We start from the raw sequence: 15,263 nt of genomic DNA on the forward strand, positions 1-15,263 counted from the left end.
GTGAATAAACAAAGTTCCTATCGTTTACATTTTGATAAAACAAATAAACAGGTATAAATTGACACAAAGCATTTTTGATGGCACAACAGCTTTATTGGTAGCTAGGTACATTTTTAAATAAAAATAAAAACATACGTCTAAATTTGAAAAACATGCAACATGTGTTGCATTTCTTAAATATTGTCTAAAGGGACAAGTTTTGTCCCTGAAAACAACTGGCAAATGTGAGCTAAACTTATCTAATATTCCTCTCCTTCCTCATCCTCATCAAAGGAGTCAATCCCAACCTCTTCATAATCCTTCTCCAGAGCAGCCATATCTTCTCTGGCCTCCGAGAACTCTCCCTCCTCCATGCCCTCCCCAACATACCAGTGGACAAAGGCCCTCTTGGCGTACATGAGGTCAAACTTGTGGTCGAGACGGGCCCAGGCCTCAGCGATGGCTGTGGTGTTGCTCAGCATGCACACAGCCCGCTGCACCTTGGCCAGGTCTCCACCAGGAACCGCTGTTGGAGGCTGATAGTTGATGCCCACCTTGAAGCCTGTGGGGCACCAGTCCACAAACTGGATGGAGCGTTTGGTCTTGATAGCAGCAATGGCGGTGTTGACATCTTTGGGCACCACATCACCACGATACAGCAGACAGCAGGCCATGTATTTACCATGACGAGGATCACACTTCACCATCTGATTGGCTGGCTCAAAGCAAGAGTTTGTGATCTCAGCAACAGACAGCTGCTCATGGTAGGCTTTCTCCGCAGAGATCACTGGAGCATAGGTGGCCAGAGGGAAGTGGATACGAGGGTAAGGCACCAAGTTGGTCTGGAACTCTGTCAGGTCAACATTCAGGGCTCCATCGAAGCGAAGAGAGGCTGTGATGGACGAGACTATCTGGCTGATGAGCCTGTTCAGGTTGGTGTATGACGGGCGATCAATATCGAGGTTTCTGCGGCAGATGTCGTAGATGGCCTCGTTGTCCACCATGAAGGCACAGTCAGAGTGCTCCAGGGTGGTGTGGGTGGTCAGGATGGAGTTGTAAGGCTCAACCACTGCGGTGGAGACCTGGGGGGCCGGGTAGATGGCAAACTCAAGCTTAGACTTTTTGCCAAAGTCAACAGAGAGTCTCTCCATCAGCAGGGAGGTGAAGCCTGAGCCTGTGCCTCCACCAAAGGAGTGGAAGACAAGGAAGCCTTGGAGACCTGTGCACTGATCAGCCTACAGATAGAGAGAAACATATTACACAGACTGGAGAAAAATGATATTAAAATGCAAAGCACTGCTTTATACTGATGTGTATCATAATAAAATACAATATTTTGCAATTGTTAAACACATGTTTTATGAAAGATTAAAATATAAATGTACCATATCCCTAGTATTGTGTAATTGATTAGTGAAATGGCACTGAACTGTTACACATTACAACCCTTGCTCTGTAACCTTCAGTCTCTTTAAAAAGGCCGTTTGCACCCATTCTGCACCAGTGGCAGCATAAGGTTCATTAAAGGGGAAATATTATGCACAGTTTCAGGTTCATACTTGTATATAATTTTTTTAATGGCCCATTATTTTTACCGTTTGCCTGAATAAACCCGTTTTAGCAGCCGTCTCTTTAAGTTCCCCTCCCAAAAAAAGCCCAGTCTGCTCTGATTGGCTAGCGAGAAAAATATAGTGCACCTTTGCAAAGGTAGTTCTCAAGCAGCAGGTGGATATAGTCAGATGGTGGTAGGTGTATTTTTTTTTAATGAGCCCACATGTTACATAGCTTGTTGAATCTCATGTTTTCTGACAACTACCACTAAAGTGCCTTACCAGTTTGCGGATTCTGTCCAGGACAGAGTCAATGATCTCCTTGCCGATGGTGTAGTGTCCACGGGCGTAGTTGTTGGCTGCATCTTCTTTTCCGGAGATCATTTGTTCTGGGTGGAATAGTTGACGGTACGTTCCTGTCCGCACCTCATCTGGAAAATAAAAGTGACAGTTGAGAAAACAAATTCTAAATCTGTTATGCAAAGTGCTACAAGTGGATAAATCATTTCACAGGAATCACTAGGATATCTCATTATTTGCACCAAGCAGATGGAAATGTGTGTAGTTTGGTTAACCGTGAAGACAAAATTAGTAAGACCCAACAACATCCTCAAAACATAGTCCAATATAACCTCTATGTTGAGTAGGCTATTGACAACTGGATGGACCATTTCTATGGAGAATGATTAGAATATGTTTTCTCAATTTTACCATGAAATCTGTATTGAGCATTGCATTTATATATGCCACAAAAGGAGATATTATCATAATCTCAAATTGCTCATTCCTGATAAAAACTTGACACACTCCAACCTTATATAAAAATAAATAAAAAAATAAAAGAAACTACTGACCAATGACAGTGGGTTCCAGGTCAACAAAGATAGCTCTGGGGACATACTTCCCAGACCCAGTGTCACTGAAGAAGGTAGTGAAGGAGTCGTCGTGGCCTCCCACGGCCTTGCGGTCGGGCATTTGGCCGTCCGGCTGGATGCCATGTTCCAGACAGTAAAGCTCCCAGCAGGTGTTTCCCATCTGGACACCGGCCTGGCCTACGTGGATAGAGATGCATTCACGCTGGAAGAGAAGAGAGAAGAAGTTAAGGGGGCAAATAAAAAATAAAAAGAGGACAGAAGGTAAATACAGAGCAGCAATGCAAGGAAGACAAAAGATTATGCTCATCTACCGTGTATGGTTTTTTCTAGTGAGCTAAGAGCTTTGATTTGACACAAACACTCCATTTACAGGAATCCAAAAGGAGTCATGTAGAAACTCAGCCACTAGGTGGAAGCAAATAGATACAGTGTAGGGGGAAAGAAGGTGAAGTTGGAAGAACAAGCTAAATAGATTTACTGCAGCTGTCACTGGGGCTCATGTGACTGTCTGTGAGCGAGGCTCTTCAGCTGAAATGGAGGTCGAGTTCAGAGTACAATTTCAGAGATGAGCCAAATAAAAAAAGACACCTTTAAACGGAATGACCCAAATCGCCACACAATACTTTACCTACACACGGTGTGCGTTTGCTGACCACTTTGAATGCAGTAGCTAACATTAACCATCGAGCTAACAGAAACATAGGGATCGCAGCATTAGAAAGATTTTCCAGGGCTTCTAAATAAAAGGAACGCCCAGCAGTATTGACACGTAATTTTCGAAATATTCTGATAACCTGAAAAACACTGAATAAATCTTAAACCATCTCAACAAGACACATGATTTCATTACACTTTACATGCATTACTGTATTTGCATTAGCCTCTTCCTGCAGTATTTGCCCAAATATATACTTGAGAATGTTTGGATATACAAAATGATTCTGAGAGAAAAGGTGCCAACATGTAAAGAAGTATGAAAATACTTATAACAAGGTTTAAAATGCAGCAATCTGCTTGAGTCAGATAATCTATAAAAGATTACAGTCAAAGTCGATTCATTTGCCTTGTACTTGTATATTGCTGGACACGACATATTTACTTAACTGACAGGCTCAGGCTTGAGCAATGTAACGATATATACCTTGAGGCGTTAGTTGTCAATCCGGTTTTTACATTACAATTTATGCAATGGTAGCGGTCCCTTTAACATGTCCTGTATGGTATCAATGCAGGTAATGTCACAGCTAATTCAAACTGACTGTTTTATGGCAATACTGAATGGTTTTTATTAATTTTGTAGTAATGTGATGAAGAACCTTAGTTTATTCTGGTATCCAATTAGATGGTTTAATCCAAAAACAAGACATTCCTGTCTAGTATATTCCACCAAAAGTTGTCAATTGATTTCTAAGAATATAATTACATATAGAAGATTTTATCCATATTACCCACCTCTAGTTCAGAATGTTAACATGTTCACACATGTCCACCGCAAGTTACCAGTGCCTGGAGTGATGTCTTAACATTCTAAATGTTCAACTAACATTGCAAACAAGACAAAAGCCAATATTTGCATTCAGAAAGATGAAAGATACAAGTAAGCATTGTAACACCATTTTCCTATTACTTTATCTCACTCCATACAACAGTGATACACTTTGACATACTATATAGCCACACCTTATGACAGGCTGCTATTTTTATCCTTCCCCCAACGTTCCCCTTCTCAATGATCGGACAGGCAAGGGAAAGGGTTGGTGGAGCTGTATAATTATAGAGTCTGTAAAACCTCACCAATCCATGTTGGTCAAAAGGATTTTAGATGTATTCAATACTTCATCATCAGAAGCTATCCAAAGCAAAGTCGACCCTCCCTACACTGGAACTGAGTTTCCAGCTCAGCAGAGCTATGTGTAGCAGCTGTTTTAGATTCCTAACCTGATACCTAGCAGTAGATTTACAGCTTCAGTAAACATGGACTGGCAGTCCCCAAAATAGTAGTCACTGTCAAGTTGAATGTGTTCTTTAACATTAAAACTGAAAATGATAAATGTAAAAAGGCTACAGAGATGTTCTGTCAAAATGATGTTACTGTAATGATATATCGTTTGTCATGCCCTCAAGCATAAATAGGTAACAGTAAATAATAAAAAAGTAGTGTCAAACTGCTGAACTTCTTCTGGTCCCTAGAACCGGTCAGGGTGTGTCTGTATGACGTTAACAAGGGCATGTCTGAGCCCACATGGACTTGAGATTCTAGTTTTGTTGTCAACTAAAACTAAGAAATAAACTACATAGACAGAGAGCATAGCAAATAGAAAAAGAGCAAATTAAGCTTTAAAAGCTTTTTCATATCAGCAGACATGGGAACAGAGATCCCTTAATATCCCGTCATCACAGCACGTTCAGCTTCTATAACATGAAAATAGGCAATGTACCATAAAGACTGATAGATAATGATTTAATGGACTCTTGTCCAGAACTAAACTGCAATCTATTTAGTTTATTGTGATAGATATAAAACTATGCTTCAAGAGCAAAAGCACACATTCTTTCATTCTTTCCATTGTGTATGTTTACACATTGTTTTAATGCTCAATTGTTTTTTGTTCATTCTTTATTTCTCTTTTCGTTGGGTCAATTATTCTGTCCGACACCTTTGAGTCTAAACCTGGATGCGTTGACATCTACAGGCCAGATTGACATGATAGTTGGTATGGATATTTATGGCCCTTTGAGGATGGTTTATAATGATTTTGAGACCCCAATCATTTATGTAGCACCACCATCAGCCATAAAAATTCTGCCAATCACAGATCCAACAAGTGGATTGGCATGAATTCATTAATTTATTGTGGATATTCATGGACCAAGAGGATGACTAACTTGCTGTTCTTTTGTCCCTTCTTTTGTTGTCACCCTAAGGCCAAAATCTCCCCTTGAATGTGTCAAAAACCTAAACCCTTAAAGCATTATGTGCTGGAGAAGAGTTATGCGATGCATTTATATTTTTGATGGACTTGCATTGAAGCTCACACCTCGCTGTGTGTCCGTTATTGAAGTGAAAAACTGTGAACCCTTTCAATGCTCCCTATGTGATCCAATTTACTAAATAAATGCACTAGAGGAAATACCCTTGGCTCTAGTGCCTTAGATTAAATGATCACAACTGTAAACAGATGCCATACAATTTGACGTGGATATTGATGGTTAGGGATGAAAACTATTGATTCTGATGAATAATAGATGAGCCCTAGGTCTTTCCTGCGGTGATGCCTCAGCCTTACTCAATTGCTGTGGACAAACCTGATGAGCCTGCACTTGCTGACTGTTCCAGTTTTAAAAACTGGAACAAATGTGCTTTAACTAGCTTAAAAGCAACGTGTTATGGTGGAAAAGTTAACCAAAAAGTTTCATTGTGATATCGGCAGTTAGGTTAGTTAATACAAAACTGTAGCTGAGCACATTCATGCTCCAAAGATAAGACTCTTTTGAATTGACTGTAGTGCTTTCATAGCATGTTCTGATGAGTCATTCTGAAGTGAACTATTGTACTACAAGCATGGATTATGCCAATTAAAAAAAGAACATATTGCAGAGGCGTGGGACAGCCATTGGATTTCACTGATGACCCTTGGTATATTTAACAAATGTAAACCTGTTCTTTATGCATACATTGCTATTTAGGTTCATCACGCATTTAGTGTAACTCTTAACAGTAGTTCTAAGATTTGACATTTTTTAAAACATTAATATAGGAACTACATTTTACCGATTAGGACTATTTGATCAAGGCGGGTATACTGTGGGAGTGTACTCAGTACACATTGATGCCATTTGGTTTTTATAAGCACTCACTACTGACAATGCTAACAAACTGTGTTTATACTACACAGTGCAAACAGAACACAAGGTTGCATGAGAGTCTGCGTGCTAGTTAAATTCCTGACAGACATGGGACTATGGTTCATGTCAAAAGTGATTACAATCAAGTTCACCATTCAAAGAGGCTGCAAGATTATCTCTGTATCTCTTTATGGCAGGGATTAGCCATTTGTCCCATTTAACTATGAATAGTAAGTATCTTTGCTTTCTACTGAATGGATGCAACTTTCAAAATTGTCGTTACAGAAGCCCAGCCCACTGTTCCAATTTAAACATGGCTGTTTGAAAAACAACCGGAAAAGATAACCTGCTCTGCCGAAAAACTAGTCTCAATCTGAACTGACTTGTTGATAGTTGCACCGCAATTCCTTACTGACGCATGCAACACACCTAACCACATAGTGGCCTAGAATAAGGCATTATATTGTAAAAATGCTATTTTACAGAATATCGATCACTTAATCTGAAATAAATCCTGAACGATTGTTAAAATAAATGCAAAAAAAAAAAAAAAAAAAAAAAAAAAACATTTTTAATTATTATTATTTTTAAAAATCACACTTTATATACATCATGCATGTATTATATTTAAGTCTCTCCGGATGTGCTGACTATGTAGACTGACCACCTGCTTATCCAAGCGAGCAGCCAGCTCAGCTTCACTGCCAGTCATTTAGTTTATTTCTGACACTAGAGTGCTGCGACACGAGTGCGCAGAGGGAGCATTTCACAGTTGCTACATCATCGCACCTTCTATCTGGCGCATTTTAAGCACATTCAACTGCTACAGAGTCACTGACTCACCAAGTCAAATGAAACTGCGCAAGAAATATCTACTCACTTTTAGAACAAACGGAACTTCACAATCGAAATGTATCTCCAAACCAAAACAGAAAAATACTCACCATGATAGTTTCTTAGTAGAATGTCCTTAGAAAGAAAAGCAAACTTTCAGCTAGCTTTAGTTTAGTCTGTAGCTCCTCACGTCGTCCTTCAATGTGGTCGGAGTGAGTGAGTAATGCCAGGTGGGCGAGGAGTTGCGACGCTATATTCATTCGACTGCAAACCACTCCCACCTGTCTGTTCGGCGTGAACGTGCACTGCGAGCTCGCAGGCCACTATATGTATTGCAGTATATTGCGCTTGTGTTATTATAGAAATCATTCATTTCTAAACATTATGAGGTCACGGGTCCCACTGGTGAAATGATATCAAGCTAAGCATTTCAAAACACAATCACTAGTTTTTGGGGAAATAGTGTCAGAGCTTGTATAAGGATACTGTCTGATAGGCTATAGGCCTGCAGTAGCCTGTAGCAACATGTGTAGCACTAATAGCCTACAATACAGTTTATCTAGCTTTACAGCACTAAATAATGTGTTTCTGTGTGTTCACACACTGCACACAGAGACAGCAAACTGTACAAAGATAAGCAGGCAAGGCAACAGGAGCAGGTTAGTTTATGCACAGTTATAGGCTAATGGATAAAAGTGAGTTTTAAGCTGACTTTAAGGCAAATTGAGAGGGGGGGGAGGAGAAGGGGAATTATATAGGTTTAGGAAGGCTATGGAGAAAACCTCAGAACTAAGTCCTGGATGTAGATAGAGGCAGTTTAGTACAGAGTACAGTACAATGCAAATAGTTTTCTTTTTTATGATAGAGGGGTGTTTTGGCTGGTCAGAAAAATGGCCAGCTTTAAAGACTATAATTCCTTGTTCATTAATATCAAATGAACTGTTAAGTGTAAAACCTGCCTTTCTTGCCACTTGTATGTATGTGCATTTAAGGGTCACATCTAAAGTCAGCTATCTTGTGGGTGGGACGAACATCTGGCAAACAGATCCTTGACAGCAACCCTCCTCAGACGCCATTTTGCTGGATGTGCTGTCAATGTAACCATTTGAAAGCTAGAGGTCGTAGTTGCTTCCCAATGAGTCACTGAATGAGTAAAAAAAAAGTTACCAACAGTCCTTGTGACATCTCAAAGTCATTTTTTTTCACCACAACAGCTGTTCACGAAAAGTGTTTTGTTATTTTACTTATGTCACTCTTCAACTACCCTGCTTTCTGTACCAATTGGGATTGTAAGATTCTAATTTGTATCATGTGGCTTGCTCAATGAAATTGCAAATATTTTAAACAGTTTTTTCAACATATTAATGTATCATGATCTCAATATATGCAAATTGTTTCTTCATGTAATTGTTGTTCTACTCTGGGTCTCTTTTTCTTTTGACAGCACTAGAATTAATATGACCTATTGTTGAAAAGACTTAATTGTGGGGCGTTGTTTGGGACCTACTGTATACTCTCAAACAATGGAAGTGGGACACTTCTTCTTTATGACTACATCGAGAAGGACAGCGAGGTGTGTGCTTTTCCCAGTGATATTTACCAATACTTCAGCTGACAGAACATGAACCAGACCTAAAGATTTAGAAGAAAACTGTTGCTATGTTTTGTGATTGATTGCGTGAATTACAATAATATCCAATATCAATTTGGAACCAAAGTGTTTTAATGTGTCATATAATTTCCATTTACACCACCTTGTTAAAAGAATGTGAAACCGACTTCAATTATCTCAGCCTCAGGAGAGACTGATTTATAATGAATAGTGGTGCAGTTGAAGCTGTGGTATCATACTCCTAGATGTATGGCTGCCACAAATAAGTTCACAACCAACAGACTTATCAAACTCTTATTTAGTGAAAATAACTGCAGGTAGTTAGAAATAAAGGTAGTGACAGCATAGAGGAAGTCCACATAACGTTTGTGAACAAAGAAGCCATAGAATGCCACAGTGTTGTATCTTAAAACAGTAGATTATACAGGAATCCACATTCCCATATTAGAGTAGGTGCCTGTTTGTACTGAAAGTGGTTTGACTTGTTTAGAAAATAAAAGAGAGCGTTCTGCCTTTGAGCGATGGCATTGTATCAGCAATTTAGGTTAGTCCTGACAACTGAAACTCATGTTGAGTAAAATTGTGAACATGTGAACAATACAACCTATTGAATATGAGTGTAGTAAGTGATAAGGTTACCCATGGCAGATTTAAATAACCATGATTATTTATGCGCCCTTTCTGTGGTTGACTTTTATGTTGCATATAGTGAAACCAATCTGGCAGGCAGTTGCTGTTTACTCCACTTAGTCTGCTGACTCCTTATGAGGCGGTTCACTTGTATTTAGTTTCTCTGCACTCCCTAGGGGTGGAAAAACTAGGGAAGGAGGAGCAGGTATCATATACAGTATATTGTATTTCTTAATCATGACTGACAGTATATTTCACATTAAGAAAAGAGTGTGGGAAACTGGTATGCTTAATCAGATTTGAATAAATCTGTACACTTAAGTTTGTTGAAGTGCCATTGGAATACAGAACATATGATACATGTTTGGGGATTTTATCTTTCCATAAAAATACATTTTATTTAACAAAAATAAAGTCTCATCTTATATTTTTAGCATGCATTTTATGCGAGTATCCACACAAATCTTCAGAATAAAATTAACCATAATGAATCTGCTTGAAGATCACAGTATACATTTTTGATAAATGATGTGTTCAAATCCATGCATTAAGCCATTAGTGTCCACACATTTATACATAAGAATCATACAACATGTGTCATTGAAAAAATGTATAATAGTAAATAACTGTATTGTTTCCGCTATACCTCGATTTCAACTTGATTCTTTCTCAGACTGTTGCTGATCATACATGTTATATGAAAAAACTACCTCAAAGCAACAGGAGTGTTTTGTTTTTTTATCCTATCATAAGCTACATCATAACGTCATATATTAGTAACCGCCAAGTGAAACTACATTAGGTTACCTTCCCCTCATATGTGGTTCTTCTTCTGTTTTCTGAAATAAAAGGTACGTTTACACACCTGTACTCACAGACTCACACAATGAATAGGGTGGTGACCTCCTTTTGCATTGTGTGTTTGTCTGTCAAGCGGTGGATCTTATCCTGGTCTAATAGGTTCTCTGATTACAGCTCAGATCAAATCACTGTTCACCTTAAACTGCAGGTATAAAAAGGCAGAGTAACACAGCTGTCTCCAGCACTACATCTTCTTACCAATACCTGGACATTGGAGAAAAGACATCAATTATGGTAAGATGTGATTTGCCAGTGTGAAACATACTAAGTGCATAGTACTTTCTTTATTATCACTTGTCAGATGTATTTTATTTGTTCAATAATTGTGTAAGTGTGAGATACAATTTTTTTTTTTTAAATCTGCATCAGCCCATAACAGACACTAAATGATGATGACTGGATTCAAGCAGTGAAATAAAATGATGCGAAGCAGTAATGTGGAAAGTAAAAAGATGCAGATGTAAAAATGTAATATTGTTGCTCACTCTCTGCAGCGCGAGTGTATCTCTATTCATGTGGGCCAAGGTGGGGCTCAGATTGGCAATGCATGTTGGGAGCTGTACTGTCTGGAACATGGGCTCCAGCCAGACGGACAGATGCCCAGTGGCAAGACTACTGGAGGAGCAGATGACTCCTTCAACACCTTCTTTAGTGAAACAGGGGCAGGAAAGCATGTTCCCAGAGCCATCTTTGTCGACCTGGAACCCACGGTCATCGGTCAGTGCTTGTTATATAGCTGATGATATATTACCAAGATTGGATGTTTTCACGTATTTATGTAGTTTTATTATTAACAAAACTACAGAGATTGAACATTGGGTTAGGGTTATTGCATTTTCCATCTATGTATATGTGCAATTCTCTACATTAAAAAGTAAAACACAAGGATGACCATTGTAGTATCACATTTAGTTCTTTACAATAAATGCATCCATGTTAAAATTGTGATTGGCAATAAAACACAGAGATAGCATACAGTAAATATGATTTTCATTATAAGAAACGTTTATATCTATGTAGATGATAATGATCTCAAAACAAGGTTTTATTATGCCATTAATAATGTCAAGGTCTTTATAATGATTCAACTTCAGATTTAATATATATAAACATTTGTTTGTCAATCATTTGTATCTCCAGATGAGGTGCGTACAGGAACTTACCGTCAGCTGTTCCACCCTGAGCAGCTGATTACAGGAAAGGAAGATGCAGCCAACAACTACGCCCGTGGACACTACACCATCGGCAAGGAGATCATTGATCTGGTTCTAGACAGGACTCGTAAACTGGTGAGACAATCTGAGATTGCTGAGCGTGCATGTTTCTATACTTACAGTATATCTCAAAAGTGAGTACACCCTTTAGATTTTTGCAAATATTCTGTTATATCCTTTCAGGGGATAACATTATCCTACTGAAACTTTGATATAACTTAAAGTAGTCAGTGTGCTGCTTGAATAACAGTATAGATTTATTGTCCTTTGAAAATTACTCAGTACACAGCTGTTAATGTCTAAACAGCTGGCAACAAAAGTGAGTACACCCCATAGTGAACATGTCTAAATTGTGCCCAAAGTGTCAATATTTTGTGTGACCACCATTGTTATCTAGCACTGCTTTAACCCTCCTGGGCATGGAATTCACCAGAGCTGCACAGGTTGCTTCTGGAATCTTCTTCCACTCCTCCACGACGACATCACGGAGCGCACGGATGTTGGACACCTTGCACTCCTCCACCTTCCTCTTGAGGATGCCCCACATGTGCTCAATTGGGTTTAGGTCTGGAGACATACTTGGCCAGTCCATCACCTTAACCTTCAGCTTCTTCAGCAAGGCCGTTGTCATCTTGGAGGTGTGTTTAGGGTCATTATCATGTTGGAAAACTGCCCTACGGCCCAGTTTCCGAAGAGAGGGGATCATGCTCTGCTGCAGGATGTCACAGTATATATTGGAATTCATGTGTCCCTCAATGAAATGCAGCTCCCCAGTGCCGGCAGCACTCATGCAGCCCCAGACCATGATGCTGCCACCACCATGCTTGACTGTAGGCAAAACACATTTGTCTTGGTACTCCTCACCAGGGTGCCGCCACACACGCCGGACACCATCTGACCCAAACAGGTTTATTTTGGTCTCATCAGACCACAGGACATGGTTCCAGTAACTCATGTTCTTGGATTCATTGTCTTCAGCAAACTGTTTGCGGGCTTTCTTATGCATCGGTTTCAGAAGGGGCTTCTGTCTGGGGCGACGGCCATACAAACCGATTTGATGCAGTGTGCGGCGTATGGTCTGGGCACTGACAGGCTGACATCCCACTTCTGCAACCTCTGCAGCAATGCTGGAAGCACTCGCACGTCTATTTTTGGAAACCAACCTCTGGATATGACGCTGAGCACGTGGACTCAACTTCTTTGGTCGACCCTGGCGAGGCCTGTTCCGAGTGGAACCTGTCCTGGAAAACCGCTGTATTATCTTAGCCACTGTGCTGCAACTCATTTTCATGGTGTTGGCAATCTTCTTATAGCCAAGGCCATCTTTGTGAAGCGCAATAATCCTTTTTTTCAGCCGCTCAGAGAGTTCCTTGCCATGAGGTGCCATGTTGCCCAGCATTCTGAGAGAATTGTGCCCAAAACACCAAATTTAACAGCCCTGCTTATCATTTACACCTGAATCCTTGTAACACTAACGAGTCACATGACACCAGGGCGGGAAAACAACATCATTGGGCACAATTAGGACATGTTCACTATGGGGTGTACTCACTTTTGTTGCCAGCTGTTTAGACATTAACAGCTGTGTACTGAGTAATTTTCAAAGGACAATAAATCTATACTGTTATTCAAGCAGCACACTGACTACTTTAAGTTATATCAAAGTTTCAGTAGGATAATGTTATCCCCTGAAAGGATATAACAGAATATTTGCAAAAATCTAAAGGGTGTACTCACTTTTGAGATATACTGTAACTTGAACTTTACTAGACTAAATTGTGTATTGCTTTTTAAATTCTATTTTTTACAGGCTGATCAGTGCACTGGCCTGCAGGGATTTCTTGTCTTCCACTCCTTTGGTGGAGGCACAGGCTCAGGCTTCACCTCCCTGCTGATGGAGAGACTCTCTGTTGATTATGGTAAAAAGTCTAAGCTTGAGTTTGCCATCTACCCGGCCCCCCAGGTCTCCACCGCAGTGGTTGAGCCTTACAACTCCATCCTGACCACCCACACCACCCTGGAGCACTCTGACTGTGCCTTCATGGTGGACAACGAGGCCATCTACGACATCTGCCGCAGAAACCTTAATATTGATCGCCCGTCATACACCAACCTGAACAGGCTCATCAGCCAGATAGTCTCGTCCATCACAGCCTCGCTTCGCTTCGATGGAGCCCTGAATGTTGACCTGACAGAGTTCCAGACCAACTTGGTGCCTTACCCTCGTAGTCCACTTCCCTCTGGCCACCTATGCTCCAGTGATCTCTGCGGAGAAAGCCTACCATGAGCAGCTGTCTGTTGCTGAGATCACAAACTCTTGCTTTGAGCCAGCCAATCAGATGGTGAAGTGTGATCCTCGTCATGGTAAATACATGGCCTGCTGTCTGCTGTATCGTGGTGATGTGGTGCCCAAAGATGTCAACACCGCCATTGCTGCTATCAAGACCAAACGCTCCATCCAGTTTGTGGACTGGTGCCCCACAGGCTTCAAGGTGGGCATCAACTATCAGCCTCCAACAGCGGTTCCTGGTGGAGACCTGGCCAAGGTGCAGCGGGCTGTGTGCATGCTGAGCAACACCACAGCCATCGCTGAGGCCTGGGCCCGTCTCGACCACAAGTTTGACCTCATGTACGCCAAAAGAGCCTTTGTCCACTGGTATGTTGGGGAGGGCATGGAGGAGGGAGAGTTCTCGGAGGCCAGAGAAGATATGGCTGCTCTGGAGAAGGATTATGAAGAGGTTGGCACTGACACCATGGGAGAGGAGGATGAAGGAGAGGAATATTGACTTTCCTAAGGCCTGCATTTAAGACAAGGTAAATTGATATTGAATCCTGGTTTTAACATGGGCGCTTTAGTTTTCATAGTGAAGGAAAATGTAGGTTAAATGAATAAATAAAGCAACAATTTAGTTTAGAAAATAACACATTTGAATCTCTTAAAATAAGTTCCACCATGAGGAAGTCAGTAGTTTATTCTGCATACTGTGACACATTGTGTGATACACAAAACAAACCTAATCCAAAATCTTAGCTCAAAGCTTCAAGCTCTTAAAGCTTGAAAACAAGAGGATTACATTTGATAGAATAAGTAGTTATGGTACTGTGTAAACACATTGTATATGCATTAAAAACAAAAACAAAAAACAACTTGTTGTCAGACATCGTGTTTTGAACCTTTAAAGATATTTTCTTTCTGTCTTATCAGACTGGGAAACTTAAATCAAACCTCTCTTTTATGCACCTCCCCCCACTATCTTCTCCCATGTGGAATGTAAGTTATGAAAGGCTCCTATGTCAGTTTCGATATACCATTCAGCTGTGACTGTGTGAGCGAGAGGGAGAGAAAATAACTGACTAACTCTCTGAGTGGTGTTGTTTGTGTAGCTCATACTCAGACAGTGGCCTGCAGCAACAATAGGGTTCCCAGTTCTCAGGGGGCTGTTGAAAAGTTGTACCAAGGATAAGCAACAATCTGGCCTCAACATTTCTTGAAAGTTTATTTTGTGTTTAATCTTTTAACATTTCAGAGGCGTGATGTTTCTCTGTGTATTCTGAATTAGCTGATTGAACTCAAACACTGTATATTGCGTGTCATCTCATATTACTTGTAAGGATTCTTATGTTTATAATTTACTTTTCCTACTATTAAAGCATATGTCTTGTACATGTGATCATTGAGAATAAAAAACTCCATAGACTTTTCCTTTTCTCTTCAGATCAATATTGTGTGATTATTCATTTATTGATTTTACACAGACAAAAGCTGTGTGTGTCGATGTGTGTGTCGATGAATGTGTGGGTGCAGATGCATGCATCAAATAAGCATAACCACTATCCTAGCCCACAGCTCTTGTTAAATACA

At 40.3% G+C, this 15,263-nt stretch overlaps 1 protein-coding gene and 1 pseudogene across 1 annotated transcript; one reads left to right on the forward strand and one right to left on the reverse strand.

Moving 5' to 3' along the window:
• Nucleotides 1-71: 71 nt before the first annotated feature.
• LOC115026767 (tubulin alpha chain-like) lies at nucleotides 72-7,346 on the reverse strand. Its single transcript, XM_029459727.1, has 4 exons — nucleotides 7,195-7,346; nucleotides 2,384-2,606; nucleotides 1,812-1,960; nucleotides 72-1,214 (listed from the first exon to the last, which is right to left on the reverse strand). Exons 1-4 carry the CDS (start codon nucleotides 7,195-7,197, stop codon nucleotides 240-242), a joined length of 1,350 nt encoding a protein of 449 aa, XP_029315587.1. The 5' UTR covers nucleotides 7,198-7,346; the 3' UTR covers nucleotides 72-239.
• Nucleotides 7,347-10,768: 3,422 nt separating this feature from the next.
• Nucleotides 10,769-14,187, forward strand: LOC115026769 (tubulin alpha chain-like; annotated as a pseudogene).
• Nucleotides 14,188-15,263: the final 1,076 nt, after the last annotated feature.

This window comes from Cottoperca gobio, chromosome 21, assembly GCF_900634415.1.
Source record: "Cottoperca gobio chromosome 21, fCotGob3.1, whole genome shotgun sequence".
Lineage (NCBI taxonomy): Eukaryota > Metazoa > Chordata > Actinopteri > Perciformes > Bovichtidae > Cottoperca > Cottoperca gobio.